The sequence below is a fragment of the Saccopteryx bilineata genome, chromosome 6 (assembly GCF_036850765.1).
Source record: "Saccopteryx bilineata isolate mSacBil1 chromosome 6, mSacBil1_pri_phased_curated, whole genome shotgun sequence".
NCBI lineage: Eukaryota > Metazoa > Chordata > Mammalia > Chiroptera > Emballonuridae > Saccopteryx > Saccopteryx bilineata.
In genome coordinates this window covers 106322261-106344502 of record NC_089495.1, presented here as the reverse complement: position 1 = coordinate 106344502, position 22242 = coordinate 106322261, and the positions used below count along the sequence as shown (strand labels likewise).

Sequence of the window (22242 nt, the reverse complement as noted above, 5' to 3'; positions counted from 1 at the left end):
TTTTAATTTTTTAATAGTTATTCTTACCATTAGAACCTTCTGCCATCTCCACTACATATTTACTGATGGCTGCCCCTCCATTGTCTTTCGGTGGATCTATCCAAAAAAACAAAATGGTATTAAGCAAAGTATACGCAATTTAAAATGACAGAAATTCCTAATAAACATAATACCAAATCTATGATTGCTTAAAAAGAAAAAGAATCACTTGCAATGTTTTTTAAAATTAGTATCAGCATCTCATTACTCTACTGTTTTTGTATTATGTAGTATATAAGCAGGTGCTCAATAAATGTTCATTTTTCATGAGGGCCAGGATGACCCTGGTAACATTAACTACAAGTTCCATAATCTTCCATTTAATACAGTGCTGCCCCTGCTAACAGTCCTGCAGTGGATCCCAAGGTCTTCCTGTATCAAATCTGAACTTAGTATGTATGTGGTACAGAGCTGCCCACAAAAAAGATCATCAAACAATGACTCTCACCATTTCCTATTAAATTTGCTCAATCTAACATATTTACTTAAATATCTTAACAATTCTTAATATTCAAATCACTTTAATCAAATATAAAAATAATGATATGCAAATATGTACAATATCTTACCCCAAGTTATTTTAAAACTGTGTGAATGTATCTTTCCTTTTACTGAAGGCTTTAAAGGAACGCCTGGTTTATCAGGGCATGTAGTGAATTCTACTATTTCACTTGGATTACTTTTACCTTCTGAGTTGTAAGCAATAACCTGTGATGAGAACACAAAAACATGAAATAATTAATGTTTGATATCTAATGATACTGGCTTAATGAACAAAGTGATGAGAGACATAAAGGCTTAATCAAATGATAAAGTTTTCACACTGTGATGGCTTAGTTATGTAAGAATTGATTGTCTTTGATAGGGATTTAGCATATATGAAGAATGGTCAGTCCTAGGAACACAAGCGTAAGTATAACATTTTAATAGTAAAGAAGTCATCATAGGAACAAGCTATAATCTGATGATACCTAATGGGCTTTAGGTTTGTTTCACTTATTCTTTCAATGTCCTTCAGGATTTAACAAGTCCACAAATTCTTTGAATATTCTTTTTTCAAAAGACAAAGGCTAATTCTTCTTCCTTTTGAACTGTACTTATGGCTTACTTCTAAAAAATCAAATGTAGCAAATATAGTGTGTGTAGCTTCCTTAGGGAGAAGCTTTTAGGGTGAAGAACTGGGAAGAACTGAGGGCTCCTGGTAACAAACACTTGAGTGAATTTGGAAGCAAGTCCTTCAGCCCCAGTTGAGTCTTCAAATGACTGGAACCCCAGCTGACATACTGACAGCAACTTCAGAGAAATCCTGCAGTAGAAACACATAGCTAAGCTAGTCCTGAATTCCTGACTCACAGAAACTGTGAGATAATAAATGCTACAAAGCTGCACAGCAATAGATATATATTCATATCTAGGTATTATATTTGACTTTAGCAATTTAATTATATATATTTATATTTCAACCTAGCTCATCGAATGAACTTAATGCTCACAGCCACTATCAAACCTGGTATGATTTTCTCTTTTACAAACCTGCTCCATCTCTGTTCTTCCCCATTGGTAAAAATCACTACCATCTACCTATTTGCTCATGTCTGAAGTCCAGGAGAATCCTTGATTCTTCATTCTCTAAAGCTACATATAAATCTACAGTAGTTTCCCCCTACCCCCTTATCTGTGGTTTCACTTTCCCAGTTTCAGTGACCTGTGGTCAACTGCAGTTTGAAAATATTAAATGAAAAATTTCAGAAATAATAAGTTTTAAATAGTGCAACTATTCCGAGTAGCATGATGAAATCCTGTGCTATCCTGCTCCAGCCTGCCCAGGACATCAATCTTCCTTTGTCTAGCGCATCCAGTATGTAATACTGTCTACCTATTAAGTGACTTAGTAGCCCTCTTGGTTATTAGAGAAAGAAAGGGGGAGTGGGGAAGAAAGAGAAGGGGGAGAGATAGAGAAGAGGAAGAGAGTGCCTGTGTGCCTGAGAGTACATTTACATAACTTTCATCACCACATGTATTGATAGTTGTATTTTATTATAATTGTTAATTGCTTACTGTGTCTACTGTATAAATTAAACTTTATGATAGGTATGTATGTGTAGGAAAAAACACATGCAGTTTCAGAAATCCACTGGGGGTCTTAGAATACATTCCCCACAGATATGAGGGATTACTGTGTCAGTAAGTACTGTCAACTCTATCTCCACTTCTCAGTTTTCCACAACTACCACCACCTTAGTCAATGCTTCCTTTATCCTTTCTTTTCTAAATGACTGCAATATACCACTAACTAGTTTCCCAGCTTCCATTCCTTCCTTTAATCCCATCTGCTTTCTATACTTCAGACATCACTCTTCAGCTCAGAACCCTTCAATGGCTTCTCATCTTTATCACGGCCTATGCGGTTTCACCCGACTACCTCCACTTGAGTCTTTTGTAATAGCTATTAGTTCCCCTGCCTGGAATGTTCTTTTTGATCCTGACATGCTATATCCTTCTTACTATTCAGATATGTTTAATGTCATTTCTGAGAACACTTATTTCACTATCCAAGTAATTGTCACGTCACCCTAATTTAGTTAACATCACTATCTGATATTTGTTTGTTAGTTAATTGTCTATTCCCTCTGCTAGAATATTAGCTATCCGACGACTGCTGTAGTCCCAGGTTTTAGAAAAGTGCTTACTATAGAGTAGATGCTCAATAATTACTGGATAGGGATCACTAATGACATGTCATGACACTATAGACAAGGACCTAAATAAACCTATTACCTCAAATAACTCATGCAGCCCATGAGAACTCAGTAAAATTTAGTCTACTAGTTTAATTTTGCTCAGACATCTAAAGCCCTTCTACACAGAATTCAGATGGCTTTTTCAGGATGTTTCATCACTCTGCTGCTATACAAATTAGACCACAAAGGGGAACAAAACACTTTCCATATGGTACAGAATGTCTGCTAAAACCAAATAACTAGAGAAAACTTGAAAAATAAGAATTCCCTAAAAACCACAAAGACCCATTATGTTTTTAAAGCTATATAATATTTCAGTATCACCTTCTTTTACTTCAGTTAGCCATAAAGGTATAAAGCCATAAGGTTATCTTCTCCCATCCCAATTTTACAAGTAATCAAAATATTCATTTAGTGCCCACCACAGAGGGAGCATGGTGCTAGAAATTCTAGGTATAGGGCACACTTTACCTTTATTAGAATCTTTATGCAAAAGACAGGCAATATGCATATAATTAGGCAAGAGAGGAAAGATGACTATGGCTTAAAATGGTCCAGAAAAGCTTTGAAAAGGCACAAAGAAGTGATATGGGGTCTTTACAGGCAATGGCAGTGAAAGGGAAAGCACGGGTAGAGAGAGAACAGAAAGCCCTGAGTATAAGAGAAGTGAATAGTAAATAGAGAGCTCTGCTCAGGAAAGAGTAGTGAATCTGGTGAGTTAGCCCGTTCACGGCAGGATGAAAGGAAGTACCTTTAAAAAACTGAATTGATCAGAATAAAAAGAACCTATATCAAACCAAGGAAACTTTTTTTCAGAGGGAAAGCTGTTTTAAAAAGGTTAATCTAGGTATAAAATAAAACTTGGATTAGAAGTCAAAAGAATAGCCTGAAAGCAATACAAAATAGGTTTGGAGAGTTAGTATTCTTTAGGACAGAAATAGCATAGGAGAAAGAAAGGCAGACAAGATGAGAAAAAGGAAGGGAACATGACTATGTACTTACTGTCTTAGATGCTGACACATAAGTGAATTTCAAGGATGAAAGATAAGAGAAGTTAATGAATTCAGATACTGCTCTGATTTCTCTCCATTGATGAAAAGGTATCAATGAGACCTTTCAAGTAACAAGTTAAAGTGAAAGTATCTAAGGGCTCTTTAGCCCTTAGACCAGGGGTCCCCAAACTTTTTACACAGGGAGCCAGTTCACTGTCCCTCAGACCGTTGGAGGGTCGGACTATAAAAAAAACAATGAACAAATCCCTATGCACACTGCACATATCTTATTTTAAAGTAAAAAACAAAACGGGAACAAATACAATATTTAAAATAAAGTACAAGTAAATTTAAATCAACAAACTGACCAGTATTTCAATGGGAACTATGCTCCTTTCACTGACCACCAATGAAAGAAGTGCCCCTTCCGGAAGTGTGGCAGGGGCGGATAAATGGCCTCGGGGCCGCATGCGGCCCGCAGGCCGTAGTTTGGGGACTCCTGCCTTAGACTATACTTTTTTAATTAGAGGAACTATTTTTCAGGAATTTTAGGAAACAAGGCTTTTAGGAAACAATCAGCTTTCTGGTGGCTCAGAGTCATAGGGACTGAACATTAGCTTCTGAAGCCTTTAATTCCTTTCTTAATTTTTCCATTGATTTGAGAGAGAAGCATCAAATCATTGTTTCATTTAGTTGTTCCACTCTGTTGTGCACACACTGGTCGGTTCTCCTACGTGCCCTGACCATGGCCTCAGCGTGCTGGAGTGATGCTGTATCAACTGTGCCACCGGCCAGGGCTATTTTTTTTTTTTAAATTTGGAAAGCACTCTTGGTCCAGCTATAAGTGAGCCATTTAATGGAATTAACATTGTTGGCTTTATTTTATATGATTTTAAAAAATGACTGCTTTATTATGTTTTAAATTCCTATTTTAATTCTTCTTTTACCTTTTAAACTCTTTCATTGCTCTAATTTTGTTTTAATATATTTTAGTATTTTTTAGTGTCCGAGGATTGTCTTTAGTATCGAATCTAGAACTCTGGCATTTGGAAAACTTGGTCATTAAGACTTTTATTTTATGTAGCCCTGGCCGGTTGGCTCAGTGGTAGAGCATCGGCCTGGCGTGTAGAGGTCCCGGGTTCGATTCCCGGCCAGGGCACACAGGAGAAGCGCCCATCTGCTTCTCCACCCCTCCCCCTCTCCTTCCTCTCCGTTTCTCTCTTCCCCTCCCGCAGCCGAGGCTCCACTGGAGCAAAGATGGCCCGGGCGCTGGGGATGGCTCCTCGGCCTCTGCCCCAGGCGCTAGAGTGGCTCTGGTCGCAACAGAGCGACCCCCCCCCCCCCGAGGGGCAGAGCATCGCCCCCTGGTGGGCATACTGGGTGGGTCCCGGTCAGGCGCATGCGGGAGTCTGACTGCCTTCCCATTTCCAACTTCAGAAAAATACAAAAAGAAAAAAAAAAAGAAAAAAAAAAAGAAAGAAATGATTATATTAAACAAGCACTGCAGGAAAATTCAAATTCTAAGTTTATCAACTAATGAGTATCTTGTTATATTTTTGCGAAAATTTCTACACAAAAATATAAGCTGGCTTACATTAATTGGTATGTTAATTAGTTCAAGCACTGTCTGTCAGAAAACAGCAATGCTTATCATGGTCCAAGTCAGAGCTAAAATATATCCAAGAAGGTATGCTATACTAGGAAAGATAAGAGAAATTTTAGGAGTCTCCATAGCAGAAGAATTTCAAAGTTTGCTAACGTTTCAAGTGAGCAATAATAATATGTAGGGTCTCCATGCCTTAAGCAAGCAAGAATAACATGCAGTCTTTACTGTCTTTTTCTCAAAATGATTCCATGCAAAAATCAACAGATGAGCTAGCTATACAGGCAAGTATTTGTGTTGGGGGAGAGGGGTGGGTTGAGTGGAAGCAGTAGTATTTGCTTAGTAGAAAGTCAAACATCCTGAAAAGAGAAGGGCATGATGAAAAGGGGAGGAGCTTGAGCTAATAAATAAATAAACTTACTTTATATTTTTATTGAATGATTTTAGAGAGACAGAGGAAGGGAGGGAGAGAGAAAGTAAGAGAGAGGGAAGGAGAGGGAGGGAAGGGCAAAAGGGGAGAGGAGAAAGGGAAGAGAAGGAGGGGGAGGGGAAGGGGGAGAAAGGAGGAGGGGGAAAATGGGGGACAGGAAGGGAGAGAGTGGGACGGGGCGAAGGGGACCATAAGGGGGAGGGGAAAGGGGAAAAGACAGAGAAAAGTATTCATCTGTTGTTCCACTTAGTTGTATACTCAATGGTCACTTCCTGTATGTGCCCCGACCAGGGATTGAACTTGCAACCTTGGCGTTTCAGGACCATACTCTAACTAAGCTAACTAGCCAGGGCCAATAAGTAAATATATTAAACAGAATTGGGGCAATGTTTCTCACTGATAATGAAGGAAGTCAGAACTAAAAAAAGGGGAAAAAAACTAGTATGAACCTGTGGTGTTGGACTAACTTGGTATAAACTCATCATGATTTAAAAAAAAAAAAAAAAAAAAAAATATATATATATATATATATATAGGCCCTGGCTGGTGACTCAGTGGATGGAGCGTCAGCCTGGCATATGGATGTCTTGGGTTCAATTCCTGGTTAGGGCACACAGGAGAGGCAAATCATCTCCCCCTCCCCCGCCTCCTTCCACAGCCAGTGGTTTGTTTGGTTTGAGCATGGTCCTGGGTGCTGAGGATAGCTTTGTTGGAATGTGGGCTCAGGCACTAAAAATAGCTCAGTACTCAAGCACTGGCCCTAGACAGGGTTGCTGGGTGGATCCTGTCAGGGCATGTGTGGCAGTCTGCCTCACCATCTCCCCTCCTTTCACCTAAAAAAAAAAAAAATATATATATATATATATTATATATATATAATATATATATATCTGTATCTATGTGTATATTCCCCCCCACACAAATACAGTTGTAAACATGTTTGTAAGCACGTAAATTATGAGCACACATACATAAAATACAGTTTCCAGCTCTGTCCATTGAAAAGGTGACCAGGAGTAGCAAAATCCTTATAGCAATAAATATACTGCCAGATCTTGGCTTCTAAATGCCACTACAAAGGACCCAGATACTTTGAGAAATAGCCAATTCTACAGTTAAAGGGAAAGTACAAGACTGGAATGCCATGTGTCAGAAAGGAAAGTCCTAAAGAATAATGGGGGGAGAGGTATGTCAAAAGGATTAACAAGCCAGATTGAAGAGACTTCCAAATCTTAGACAATTTGAACCTCATCTCATAACTGATAATATCCACAGTAACCAAATATAACCCATTCAGGAAAAATTCATGACTTCATATTGATACAGAAATATATGAAAAGAGAAAGCTTTTCCTTATATTATAATGCCAACTAATAAAATGTAGAAGGAATGACAAAATACCATGTGGCAACAATTAATCATAGTGATGATTCAGGCAGAAATTATCAATGGGTGTTAAAACGAGTAGGTAAAAGTTTGATGAGGTAAGAAGTTTACATAGTATTTACAAAGTACTTATTATAAAGGGTAAAAGAACTTTATAGTGAAGAAACATGATAGCTATCACCTTCATCAAGTGACTACCAGTAATGAGACAAACTGAAACTGTGCACCATTTAATATGATGCACTGAGAAAAAAGCATTCCTTTTCCTGTACATACATATTCTGAGTATGTTTAACCTTTTGAGTGGTACAAATGTTCATGTACATCCTCGTGCCTCCTGACCATCCAGAGTACGACCACACATGTACGTCTTTAAACTCTGAGCTGGAGCAGTAAATGTATGTTCTTCTTGTTTCCATAAATTGGTTATCAAACAAACATGATTTTAAGTTAATAAAACTGTAACTGGGCCTTGGCTGGTTGGCTCAGTAGTACAGCGTCGACCTGGCGTGTGAAAGTCCCAGGTTTGATTCCTGTCCAGGGCACACAGAAGAAGTGCCCATCTGCTTCTCCACCCTTCCCCCTTTCTTTTCTCTCTATCTCTCTCTTCCCCTCCAGCAGCCAAGGCTACAGTGGAACAAAGTTGGCCTGGGCACTGAGGACAGCTCCATGGTCTCCGCCTCAGGTGCTAGAATGGCTCCAATTGTGTGGAGCAATGCCCCTGAGAGGCTGAGCATTGCCCCCTGGTGGGCATGCTGGGTGGATCCCGGCCCGGTCAGGGGCATGCAGGAGTCTGTCTGCCCCCCCCCCCCCCCCCCCCCCCCCCCCGCTTCTTACTTCGGAAAAATACAAAAACCTGTAACTGGAACTAATTTCATTATTCGAAAAAAAACTCCCGGGGGTCAGAGAACATGAAAAAAACTCACTCCTCAAAGGGTTAAAAACAACATGCACATTTAAAAAGACATTTGTTTCTCATTATACAAAGAGTCCCATCAAACATTAAAACTTTTGAATTTGTCGGCCTGGTGTGCGGGGGACCCGAGTTCGATTCCCCGCCAGGGCACATAGGAGAAGCGCCCATTTGCTTCTCCACCCCCCACCCCCTCCTTCCTCTCTGTCTCTCTCTTCCCCTCCCGTAGCCGAGACTCCATTGGAGCAAAAGATGGCCCGGGCGCTGGGGATGGCTCCTTGGCCTCTGCCCCAGGCGCTAGAGTGGCTCTGGTCGCAGCAGAGCGACGCCCTGGAGGGGCAGAGCATCGCCCCCTGGTGGGCAGAGCGTCGCCCCTGGTGGGCGTGCCGGGTGGATCCCGGTCGGGCGCATGCGGGAGTCAGTCTGACTGTCTCTCCCCGTTTCCAGCTTCAGAAAAAAAAAAATACAAAAAACCCCCAAAAAACTTTTGAATTTAAATACAGTAGTTTCCCCTTATGTGCATGGATAAGGCTCCCAGTAGATGGTTCTAAGACCCCCCCGTAGATGCCTGAAACTGCAGATAAATCTAAATCCTGTATGTCCTAAGTTCTTTCCTAAACATACATACCCCTGACAAATCTAATTTATAAATCAGGCACAGTAAGTGAGTAACAATAAACAATAATAAAACAGAACTATTATAACTATAATAAAAGTTGTATGAATGTGGTCACTGGTTTCAGGGGATCCCTTGCTCAAGTCTCTATATAGGCTCAATACTTTCTATCACAATATACTGTCAACAACTGGAACATATTTTTTGTCATGTCTGCCACCCACAAATTTAATGCCTTTTCCACTGTAACTAAGCACAGTTACACACTGTGGCCTTAACTTCTGCAGTTTTTTTTCTTCACAATTTCGTGGATAGAAGATTAGTTCTTACTGTAGAACTTAGGAACCTCAAAATGAGATTTTTTTCTCCTTATTAAGTCGATAACTTTCATGTTTTCATTTAAGGGAAGTACTTTATGGTTTCACTTGGGCATATCTGAATTGCCAGCATGACTGACTATTCTTGTGCTTTGGGGCCATTATTAAGTGAAGTAAAGGGTACTTGAAATATGAGCACTGTGATACCATGACAGGCGATCTGATAAGGGGAATGGCTACGAGGTGATTAAAGGGGCGGGGAGCATATACATGTGCATACACTAGACAAAGGGACGATTCATGTCCAGGGTTTGATGGAGCCTCCGGAGGTGTGAGATTTCATCATGCCACTCAGAATAGTGCGCAATTTAAAGTTTATGAATTATTTATTTCTGGAACTACCTATTTAATATTTTCAGACCTCTGTTGACCATCAGTAACTGAAATCGCAGAAAGTAAAACCACAGATAAGGAGGAGCAGGACTACTGTAAAGTGTGAGAAGCACTGCTATATAGTAAGAAAATATAACAAAGTTCATTAGAAAGAACAAGATTATTTAAAATTTAAAACCAAAGGAGTAAAGTATATACTTGGCTTTAAAACAGGAATAATAATAACAAATCTTTTAAGGGCTTTCAAAGCTTACCTTAAATTTATACTTTGTACTACGCCTGAGGTTTTTCACTGTGTAAGACAGATCTTCTCCATCATATTTAGGCTTAAACCCATATCCCTGCAAAGGGAAAACAAATCTTCAATAGATGTCTAACAGAGAAAATAGGAGGAATAATGAATATGTGAAAAGACCCACTTTTCCTCATCTTTTATTATGTGCTATGTGATCAATGCTCTGTTGAGTGTAATTTTCATGTGGATACTTCTAACTTGACTGGACAGATGCAGAAATGCTACTAACATATGTAGAAGGATGAAGGAGACCACTTATTTTCAGTAAAAACAGTAGCCAAGAGAAGATTTTTGTGTTAAGAGTCAGAGCCAATGGTTAACTACTATTAGTAAGTTTATCTCGAGAACTAATTAAAACTTTCCAGACACATGTTTTAAGAGCTAAACACAACTATAACTAACATAGTTAAGTTGCCCTAAACATAGAGTTGAGTTTAGGTGAATTAAATGATCAATCAGTTGGAATGTCATTTAGGTTTGGGATTGCTATTTACAGCTCCACTGACAATGCTTCATTACTTTCCTGGTGCTATTTTTAAAGTTTTAAAAAACAAATATAATTCATGTGCCATAAAATACACATTTTAAAGAATAAAATTCAATGGTTTATAGTGTATTCAAAAGGTTGTATAACCATCACTTAATTCCTAATTCCAAAATAAAGCCTATACTTATATTTTGGTTAGCAGTTACTTCCCCTCTTTTCTCATTCACTAATTTACTTTCTGTCTCTAAGGATTTACCTGTATCAATTTGAATGAAATAACATAATATGTTGTTTTTTGTGACTGAATTCTTTCACTAACGAAACAATGTTTTCAAGGTTCATTCATGTTGTGGCATGTGTCAATACTTCATTCCTTTAAACAGCGGAATGATAGTCCATGGGACAGCTCAATCACACTTTGTTTATCCATTTAGCAGTTGATGGACATTTGAATTGTTTCCACAGTCTGTTATGAATGATGCTGCTATGAACACTGTGTATAAATTTTTGTATAAACATGTGCTTTCAATTCTCCTAGATATATACCTAGGAGTAAACCAATGCTATTTTTGATTTTTATTGGTTCAAAGTAGCTCTAAAAAGCTATGGAACTATAGAACTAATAAAAGACATTCTAATCAGCTTGGTTCTAGCTCACCGAAGATGAGCCACTGTAACTAGATTTAGGTTTCACAAGGGAATCTCATGTGAGCCTCTTCAAAACTTCTGCAGCACTTGGGTAAGCAGTGTATAACGACAAGTGGAGAAGGCAGAGATAATATTCCCTTATCTTTCAGAGTAGAGGCTGCAGTGATGTTCCCCTTCCCTTTATTTCCCCCCAAACATATATATTTAACAAACAGTCCATGTTGTTCCCAGGCACAAACATACATACAAACACATAAAATATAAAACTCATTCCTATACATCAAAAAAACTAAAGACTGAGTTCTCTCTCACTCCCAATCCCTCCCTGACAATAGCCAACCAAGGATTTGAAAGATTTGGAGAAGGATCTAAGTATTGTGTCAGTATGTATTATACTGCTCACAAAAATTAGGGGATATTTCAAAATGAGTATGAAGTGATGAAATATCCTCTAATTCCTGTAAGCAGTATATATTAGGATTAATATCATACTGAAATATTTTAAATACTCTATTTAAAATACAGATTCATACTCACTGAAGTTTCTTCCTCCATCTCTAAAATGTAAGAAATTCCTTCATCTGATGGTGTTCCTGAAGGTTTACTCCATTGTAAGGATAACCAAGTAACCCCAGCCTTAGTTAATATAGGGCTTGCTGGCATAGAAGGGGCACAGCCTGAGGTGTAATATAAAACTTCTTCACTAAAACCACTGTTGAAACAAATGGTTATTTTTAAGAAGGAATGAAAAAGTGGTATTTATAGCTAAAGCACTAATTTTTGATAAACACTTTTGGAGAAAATGACAATTTTTGATAACTATCTTGAATTTTATAATATCTTATGTTAATCAAATCAGAAAACTAAAAGTAAATTAGCATTCTTTTAAAACTGCAGTTTACGTAATTAACACATTCTCTTATAGCTTTTAACACAACTATATCAACAAAATGATAACTTAAAAGCAGAATTTTAGCAGATAATTTGGACTGTGAATAATTTATACAAATGAAGTTGGGTAATCTAAAATATCTTCTTTAAAATGTATCTTACCTTGTACCATACTCATTTTTGGCCGACAGTCTAAATTTACAACCCATTGCTGGTGACAGTTTCGTTATTTTAAATTGCTTCTGTGAGCCGATGTAACACTGACAAAATTCTCCATTTCCTTTTCCCTGAAAGAAATAGCTAATTATTATATATTGTGTACATTACTATAAAAAGATAAATCCACATTAATTCCTACTTGACAGACAGTAAAAGTCATCTTGTTACATGCATGTCATGGATCTCAAGAGAAAGTTGATCATAACATATCTTTTACGTGATACTAACTGTTCATTAAATGCAGAATTCAAAAACTCATGAATAAGTATCTTTGTATAGCTTCTTGAACTAAGTACCCTGTTTTAGCCAACACCAAACCTTGGTTTTAGTAAAAGAAACTGCAGGTATGGATCCCACAATCTCTGTGGGAGGAGTAGCAGTGGTGGGAGCAGGGTGATCTTTGATGCGCACAACTGTTGGTGCTCCTCAGTCAATATAAAGTTCTATGCAAACAGTTTTAAGAAAATGTCCCCACCCACTCCCAGAACTCCACCTAGACAGCTGCTAAGCTTCTTTACAATAATGATTTTTAAAGTTACTACTGCCTAGATTTAACACAGAAAATGTATAGGCAGAGAGAAAAGCCCAATTACAGGCACTAAAATTGCAGAGAGAAAATTCTGCAGGTTGGGGAAACTAGTTTTAGAAATTTAGGGTGCTACATAAATCTAGTTTCTCATCTCGACCCATTTTTGCTTACTGTGTCAGTAGAGGTAAAGGGTGGTTAAAGTAACTTCTGCTTCAAAGAAAACCTTTAGTCTCTAACAGGCTGCTTTACTGAACTCCCTTGTCAGTTTTAAGTATTAGTTGATTCTACTAAGTTGTCTAAAAAGAAAGTCACATTTTCTCTAATTATCATTTTGCCCCCTAGGCAAGCCACCATGGCTGTACCTCATTTTGGTTCCCAATCATACTGCATAATATAACGTCCTGAATAATGTTAAATAAAGGTGGGGATAACTGGTAACTTTTACTTGTCTCTGCTTTGACCAGAAATCCTTTCATTGTTTAGTGATGGTGCTTTGCTTAATATAAAAATAACAATTAAAACAGGAAATACCTTTCAATTCCTAATTTGTTTTGAATTTTAATTAGAATGGGTGCTAAATTTTACCAAATATTTTCATAATTTATCAAGATGATATGGTTTTTCTTTTAAATTACCATCATATAGTGATAGGTTTCCTATTCTAAATTCTCTTAAAACTTTTGGAATAAAACCCATTTGGCTGGGCCTCATTACTCCTAACGCATTGCTGAGTTCCCAAATTATCAATGCACTTTATACTCTCTCAGGTCCCTCCTATTATTATATTAGCGGTGGTGTGGCCAGATAAACAAAGTACTAAACAGTAAAGCCCAGTGTGCCTGCTGTGGTAGGCTGAATGATGGCTCCCAAAGATATCCAGGTCCTAATACCTAACACCTGCAAATGTTTCCTTACATGGTAACAGCGACTGTACAGGTGTGACTAAGTTAAAGTCTCTGAGATGGAAAGATTACCCTGGTCATCTGGACAGGCCCTAAATAGAATTAGAAGTATCCTTTTTAGAGCGAGGCAAGGGACTTGGCAGATAGAGGAGGAAAAAGACAATGTGGTAATGGCAGCAGGTGGAGTAAAGGAATCTGATGTAGCCATTAACCAAGTAGCAAGATGAGCCTCCAGAAGGAAAAGGCTAAGCAATGGATTCTCCTCCAGAGCCTCTGGAGGAAGCATGGCCATGGTGACATCTTTTTCTTTGACTCAGTGAAAGCCATTTAAGATTTTTGGCTTCCAGAACTGTTAAGAGAATAAATGTGTGTTGTGTTAAGCCACCAGGTTTGTGGTAATTTGTTAAAATGAGCATAGTAAATAAATATGCTTGCCTTTAATAGGCTGATATAAAAAAATGATTCTTTAATCAAAGTAATTATCCAAGTGACAGCTTGACGATGGTTTAGCTGGAAAAAGAAAACAAAAACAAAAACAAAAAAACACAGGGAAGTCCAGTCAGTAATATTTTCTAAGAACACAATCAATTTACTCAGGCATTACACAAGATCATTTATATTTTTAAAGAGAAAATATTCAAGTATTAAACCAAATGTTATTTCTGCCTGAGGATATGCACACAATTTTAGCCAAATTTAAAGATTCAATTTACTTACCTCATCCCATTCTAAAATAAAGCTTTGGATTTTAGAACCATTGTCACTAGGTGTCTAAAACAAACAAAACGAGTACAAATTAGTACTTTTGTAAAAGATACTATGATGATCTGATCTAAGGAATCTCACTGTTGCAGATAATCTCCATGACTTAGCTCTAGAAAAAGTTGCATAGAAAATACAGAAATAAGGCCCTGGCCTGTTGGCTCCATGGATAGGATGTTGGCCTGGTGTGTGGACGTCCCAGGTTCCATCCCCAGGCAGGGCACATATGAGAAGTGGCCATCTGTTTCTATCTCTCCCCTCTCCCACTTCTCTTCATCTCCCCCCGCCCCCTTGCAGCCATTGGCTGGGTTGATCTGAGTGAGTGCAGGCCCCAAGTGCTGAAGATAGCTCGGTTGGTCCAAGTGTCGGCCTCAGGTGCTGAGGACAGCTCAGTTGATTTGAGCATTAGCCCCAGACAGGGGTTGCCGGGTGCATCCCGTTGGGGTACATGCGGGAGTCTATCTCCTCTCCTCTCAATTAAAAAAACAAACAAACAGAAATATAGCCCTAGAAAATTTACACAGAAAGTTCAGCAACATGTATTGTATACCCATAATCCTTTTAAATGCAAGAACAAAGCAAAAAGTTACTCAAGTTTTTCTAAATATTGAACTGTCTTTGTGAGCAAGAACTCTTAACTTTCAAAATGCTTTAAAAAATCATTTTGTCTTTTATCAGGTATATAGTAAGAACTGTCAATTATAAATCAATCTCTTTTGCTAAAGTTACATATAGTAAGAAAACCCAATATAGGAGTATTATTTTAAAATATAAGAAACAAATGCTTATTTAATATATGTAAAGAGCAAGAACAAGAGCAAGAGCAAGTTTGTCTCCAAAAATAACTGAAATTTAGTATTATGGGGGAAAAAAGGGAAATAAATGTCCAGTTGGAAATACTTGAGAGAATATTATTACCTTCCACTGCAAAGTGAGTGAATTTTTGGTCCGATTGGCTATCCGTGGTGGATTAGGGATGTCAGGTTCACAGCTCAAGGTGGTAAAGCTTTCAGTTTCTGAGGGAGTTCCCTTTATAGAATTGTATTCTGCCTGGACTCTATGGTGATAAAATAAATAGTTTTATCCTGCAAAATCATTGTATCCGGCCTTTCAATAGCATCACCTTTAAGTACTTGCAAGTTAGTAAGCTGCCCTCTAAATGTTCTATTAAGAAAATAATCATATTAGAAGGGTGGTCCTTACAAAGACAAAAAGGATAGACCAGTGGTTTTCCCCTTTTTTTGACTGCTACTCAAAGTAAAAAATACATTTTATGACACAACTGTCTCTGTGCAAAATGTATTTACACACAGGCACACAAACACTACTGAGTGAGCACATGTGGGAAATGAGTATCCTGAAACAATATTCTTAACTAGAGTAGTATACAGATACTTTCCTATTCCATTTGAATCCATTTTATTTTTTTAAAATGCTGAATGTACTCTACACAAAACTAATTACACGGTCCAATAATGGTTGCAATCCATAGTTTAAAATATACTAGGCTGGACAATACATTGGGTTTATCCATAGGAAGTATAATTGAAAATTTATTTTAATAGTTTAATAGGAATAATCCTAACTGCAAATGTTGTTTTTCAAAATGAAGATTACTAAATGTATTATACTCAGTCCCAACCAGGAAGTCTTTAGTCTATAAAAGTGATTAAATGTATTATACTCAGTCCCAACCAGGGAAGTCTTTAGTCTATAAAATTTTCATAAATTACAATGAATGATCTACACAGAGCAAAATAGTAAGGTATCCCCAATTAAATATATAAGAGTTTTGATATCTCAAACTCTTTCTGAAAGAGAATGTAGTAAAAATACATTAGTGTAAGCCAAATATTATTTATGATTCTGTTTTGTAAAAATTTCAAAAGCTGGGACAATTTTCTATTGCTAAACTAGATATTGTAGGCATATTGTACATATTATCTGTATATTCATTCTAATCCCTAGGTCCCACAAACTGGGTGATTAACCCTGCAATATAACAGCTGACTTAAAATGTTTTACTTTGGGGGGACACTGTTAATAACTACACCAAAAGAAAAACCAAATTCCATATTTTTAAATACAAAGTTAAATAAGTTATTTATATTCTAGACTTTTAATAAAATGATTAAAATAAAATACTTATGCTATATCATAGAAAAGCAACATGTAAGAGTTCCTTACTTTGCATGGTATTCTGTAGCTGGTTTGAGATCATTTAAAGTGACACTTGTTTCTTCTCCTCTGAGGAATAAAAGGTAATATTTCATGGTCTAATAAATAAAGCATTTTGAAGGATATGCTTTATAAACTCTACAGGCAATTTACAAAATTATACTGCTTCTTACTTTATGAACTGACTATATTCAAATTCCACTAAAATGGAATTTGTCTAATTAGGGTATGTGCCCAAAAGTATGCATCTGCATACCACTTTAAAACAAATAGGTGTGGTAAGAAATCAAGAAATGGGACCATTTTATATTATTTAAAAATCCACTTTGCATATAGTTAAAATGCAAAATAACACATATAATACAGAAATCAAAACTACCAAATTTTTTCAAGGAGTCTGCCACTATTGCATTTTATTAGAACATAACATGGAACTTTATTTAAACTGTTACAGTTTAATGAGTAGATAAAGTTACCATAATTTAAAGTAAAGCATTTCCAATGGCAATTACTACATTTTTAAATACTAGATTCATCTTTTAAACTAATCATTTCATAGAATTATTATTTGGTATGTAGTCAACAAACCAGCCTATTTTCTATTTCTTTTTCTTTTTTTCTTAATCATTGTTCTCCATTCCAATTCCTTCATCCAAGTTTCTCTTCCCTCTATGGGCTTCTGTAACCCTTTCTCCTCTCTCCCTGCTTCCCAGCTATCTGTTTTTTAGATTAAAGTCAGAAAATATGAGAAAGAAAACATGTCTCATTGGTGAAAATAAACTTTAATGAACTGGCAGTTGCAGTAGCATCCTCAGAGAGACCTTAATTGGTATAGGGTGAAGGAAGTGACTAATACTCCTCTTGTGCTCTCTGGTCAGACTGCAAATGGACATAAATCCTCTTAACAAGCAACCATGGCTTATTAGAAATGACCATTAACATATAAATACCCTTTATGTTGATGGTCCTCTATCCCCTATTTATTGTACAGGTAGGTTTGTCTCTTTTAAGAAAAATGAATAAATATAAGGAAGTCTCAAAGAGATAAGGAGACAGGACATTTTTATAACCTTATGTTACTAGGTGATACAGTCACTTGGAAGTTTCAATTCCCTTTCTTCCCTATACTGGCTATTTTTTGAATAAAGATACCAAAAAGGCTGATGGGTCCAGTGTTCTGTGTTAATTATGATCATTTGATGACTAACTACCTTGTTTACAATCTTCCTGGTGCTTAAATTGTATCTAATAATCAACTTTATTCTGTATTTTTTTATTAGAATAAGCAATGTCTATATGAATAAGGACAGAAAAATAATTTATTTTACAACTGTCAATCATAAATGTCACCATGTTAGCCACTGCCTCTAAGGCTACTTGATGTATAATACACTTTTGAACCAAAGAAAGAGACTATGGTAGGTTTAACAAAGCAACATATAAATGAGAAATACTAGTATTAAATTCATTTTACAACAGGACATGAGCTTGTAAATATAAGAATTAAATCGAACTCTTCAGAGGAGCAATACCATATTGCATGAGTTCATAATCAAAGAGTTCTCCATTTCTGGTTCTGGCTTCTACACATTATACTTTATATTTATGCCTCAGGAATATGTGAATAGTGAAATATCTGTGGGGAGCCTACTGAAAAATACAAAAGCTCAATGTGGCCAGTGAAAACAATTATTCCAAGGGCATGTAGAAATGTGTACCAGCTGACATCTAGAATATAAACATTGAAATCACTAGAACTGATCAATTTATAGTTCAAAATAAAAGCATGAAGAGAGAAAAAGTAGAATAAAATTAGTATTAAGCTCTTTATGATAAATCATTAACTTGCATAATGAGTGGGAGTAAAACATAAATACCTACACATAGACACTTTTGTATTTCCCATCTTTTCCAGTACTCGAGACCAAAATTTCATAACCATAAAACTCTGGTATAGTAGTCTCATCTCTTTCACCATTAATAAAGCTGGAAGGTGGGGACCAGGTAAGTACGATTGTCCTTGCCTGGATGTCTGAGGCCTGCAAAAATACAACATTCAAAAGCTCTGTTGAACAACTGTAACATGTATAATGAACAGTGAAAAATCTAACGAGGTTTCAAAATTAAATAAAATATATCTATCTACTTATATACAATGGGTCACAAATAGAAACCTGTCCATTTGTAGATGAGATATAATTTGATCTGAACTGTTGAATGGGTTAAATAAAAATTTAAAGACCATTTGAACCATTCAAAATTATTAGTGTAAACAGTCAAAAGAAAGAATGGGAGAAAAAAGTTCACTTGTAACATTGGAAAGGGTTCATTTCTCCAACTTACAAAGTATCTTACTATAAGAAAGACAAAAAAAAAAAAAAAAAAAAAAAAAACTCAAGAGAAAAATGAGGAAAGGACACAGACTCCAAAGACACATAAATATAAATGGGTAATATATGAAATGACGTGTAACTATATCCATAACTAAATATATGTAAATTAAAACAAGATACCACTTTTTTAACCTTCAGCATATGAGAATATACAATATAACTATTGTATATCCTATTTTATGGAAGAAGAAACAGATTCAGAAAGGTTAAGTGACTTGTCCCAGGTCACTTAACTCCTGAGTATGCAGCTGAGGCTAAGACTAGCTTCCACACCCTACATTTGAGTCACATGATTAAGCTTTTCTTCTTCTTTTCTTTCTTTCGTTTCTGGTTCCTCAAATGTGCCACGTTCCAATCATTTTAAATGCTGGTTTCAGTCCTTTTTAAATGCTGGTTAATGTTTGCAAAACTGTCTTCACGCCCTCTCTACAGTACCCAACTACTACTTTTTCTTTTTTCTTTTTACTACTTTTTTTTTATATTTCAGTTCCATCATTCTTCCCTAGGAAACTTTAACATTACAATCAAAGTCTTAGTCCCCTAACTACTACTTTTTCTTTTTACTACTTTTTTTTTATATTTCAGTTCCATCATTCTTCCCTAGGAAACTTTAACATTACAATCAAAGTCTTAGTCCCCTTTTATATATTCTTATAGCACTGTATCTCTTTGTTCTGACACTTTACAGATATAATTTTACATTTACTGCACAATGCTTACTCTACTAAGTTAAGTTCTGAAGGCAGAGGCCATGTCTGCCTTTTGTTTCCAATTCTATCGCCAGCTTCTTAACACAGTATCTGACATTTTGTAAATGGTCACATATTTATGAAATGACTAAGTGAATAAATACAATTTGGTATTCTAAATGAACTAGAGCATGCAAAAACAACCACAAAAAATCCTGACCTAGACTTCACAGCTCATGTAAATCTAATTAAAAAAGGCATAGCTGTAAAACTGTAAAAACAAGTATAACAAAACCATCAGCATTAACGGTACTTTACGTTTTATGACACAGAACTACTGTTTTATTAAGTTACCTCTTTATCATAATATTGGGCAAGAAATTCTTTAAAAAATTGTTTCAAGCTTTATATGCCTAAAAAATTATACTTTTAATATTATATAGTATAACAAGTAAATCCTGCTAGTATTAGTTATTATATCATTCAAATAATTCTATTAAGGCGATCAAATTCCTTTTTTAATCGTGATATAACCTGTATATATATAGATCTTGAAAGAATAATGCCTGAATTTCGATGTCAGCTTCAATTATATTTATTAAACCTACTCTTGCCTTATCTGTAAAACAGGAAAAATAGTATAGAGAATTGTTGCAAAAATGAAAGGAAGTAGTGCATATATATATTCAAAGTACTTTGGATAGAGTCTGACACTAGAAAGTTTGTGTTAGCTATTATAAAATAATTCTGTATATATATTTTTATGTTTATTTATTGACCTTGGGGGGGGGAAGGAGAGCGAGAGAAAGACAGGAAGACTGATCTGTTCTTGTAGGTGTCCTGACCAGTGATCAAACCGGCAACCTCTGCGCTTTGAGATGATGCTCCAACCGAGTTAGCTGGCCAGGGCTAAATCTGTATGTTTACATTGATTTACATGTATATGCTCAATTTTTAAAAGAGAACAAATTAGAATGAGACATAACTAGAGAATCCAAATTTATTATTCAGGATTGTCAGAAGAAATAGGACCAGAAAAAAAAAGCATAAACTAAAATCTTGGACATTACTCACAGCCACATTTTTTCTGATATATCAACTTCAGCAAGAGAAACCAACAAACAAAAATAAACAAATGAGACTACATCAAACTAAAAAGTTTTCCACAGCAAGAGGAACCATCAACAAATGAAAAGACAACCCACTGAATGACATATTTGATAAATCTGACAAGGGCTTAATATCCCAAATTTATAAAGAACATATAAAACTCAACATGAAAAAAACAAAACAATCCATTAAAAATGGACAAGGACCTGAATAGACAATTCTCCAAAAAGGACCAAGGACACAGAGATGGCCAATAGCCACATGAAAATGTTCAATGTCACTAATCATCAGAGAAATACAAATTAAAACCACAATGAGATATCACCTCACACCTGTCAGAATGGCTATCATCAATAAATGAATAAGTATTGGAGAGGATGTGGAGAAAGGGAACCCTCTTGCACTGCTGGTGAGAATGCAGACTGGTGCAGCCACTGTGGAAAGCAGTAAGGAGTTACTTCAAAAAAATAAAAATGTAACTGCTTTATGACTCAGCAATTCCACTTCTGGGAATTTATCCAAAGAAACCTGAAGGACTAATCTGAAAGAATAAATGCACCCCTGTGTTCAATGAAGTATTATTTACAATAGCCAAGATCTGGAAGCAGCTCAGGTGTCCATCAGTACATGAGTAGGTAAAAAAAAAAAAAGCAGTGGTACATTTACACAATGGAATACTACTTGGCCATAAAAAAGGAGGAAATCTTATCCTTTGGGACAGCATGGATGGACCTGGAGAGCGTTATGCTAAGTGAAATAAGCCAGTCTGAGAAAGACAGGTACCACATGATTTCACTCATACATGGAATCTAATTAACAAAATAAACAAGCAAAACAGAGACTCATTGATAGAGAGCAGGCTGACAGCTGTCAGGTGGGGTGTTGGGGAGACAAGGAACTAAGTATAAAAAAAAGAAAAAATTCATGGACATGAACAACAGTGACTGTAGGAGTTGGTGGGGAGGAGGGTATGGGGCGGGGATAAATGGTGATAGATGGAAACTTGACGGGGTAAACACAATAAATCTGTGTATATTTACACTGATGTGTACAGAGGATGTGTTATAGAATTGTGCACCTGAAACCTAATTGTGCACTGAAACCTAATAATTGTGTTACCAGTGTCACCCCAATAAATTCAATGAGAAGGAAAAAAATAAGAAAAAAAAAGAAATAGGACAATAGTAGCCTACTAAATTTGTGAATGTCTTACTCAAACTTCCTAAAATGAGGTAAAAATAAAAGGTAACTGAAGCAATGGTGTTAAAAGTAACAACTTTTCTAATCTGTTCTAACAAAAATTAGAGCAAATTATTTTTTAGATAATTTAGCACAAAATATTTTACCATAGATTTTTTTGGGGGATAAGCAGAGCATTTTCTTTTGAAAACCAAATTACTTTTATCAGTGTTTAATGAATGGCCTATCCTGGCTGAAAGGCCTACTGTCGTCTACTTCTTCCACCACATTCTGTACTATTTTTCCCTCCATTTTATTACACTCCAGTGATAATGGTCTATCTGGCAAAGTTGTCACGCTCTCCCTTTCCTATTCCTTCCAACTTTTGTGACTTTTCTAACTCTTCAGAGGCTCACATAAAAGCTTTCTTGATTGTTCTATTTATATAACTCCCACCTCCCCAGTAACTCATCACCTTACCCTATTTCTGTAACAGCACTTTTTACATGCACATGTGACATATATATATG

At 36.3% G+C, this 22242-nt stretch overlaps 1 protein-coding gene across 4 annotated transcripts in view; it reads right to left on the bottom strand.

Annotated features, from left to right (window-relative positions):
* FNDC3A (fibronectin type III domain containing 3A) overlaps nt 1–22242 on the bottom strand; it is a 157151-nt gene that overhangs the window by 21125 nt on the left and 113784 nt on the right. For 3 of the 4 annotated variants that reach the window (XM_066234376.1, XM_066234379.1, XM_066234377.1), the window contains 10 exons: nt 18223–18380; nt 16351–16410; nt 15082–15220; nt 14119–14172; nt 13837–13911; nt 11914–12038; nt 11398–11572; nt 9685–9771; nt 609–747; nt 28–96 (listed from right to left, as the gene is read on the bottom strand). In XM_066234376.1, coding sequence (XP_066090473.1) covers nt 28–96; nt 609–747; nt 9685–9771; nt 11398–11572; nt 11914–12038; nt 13837–13911; nt 14119–14172; nt 15082–15220; nt 16351–16410; nt 18223–18380 — 1081 coding nt within the window. The remainder of the gene's footprint in view (nt 1–27; nt 97–608; nt 748–9684; nt 9772–11397; nt 11573–11913; nt 12039–13836; nt 13912–14118; nt 14173–15081; nt 15221–16350; nt 16411–18222; nt 18381–22242) is intronic. The other variant, XM_066234378.1, reaches the window with a different exon arrangement.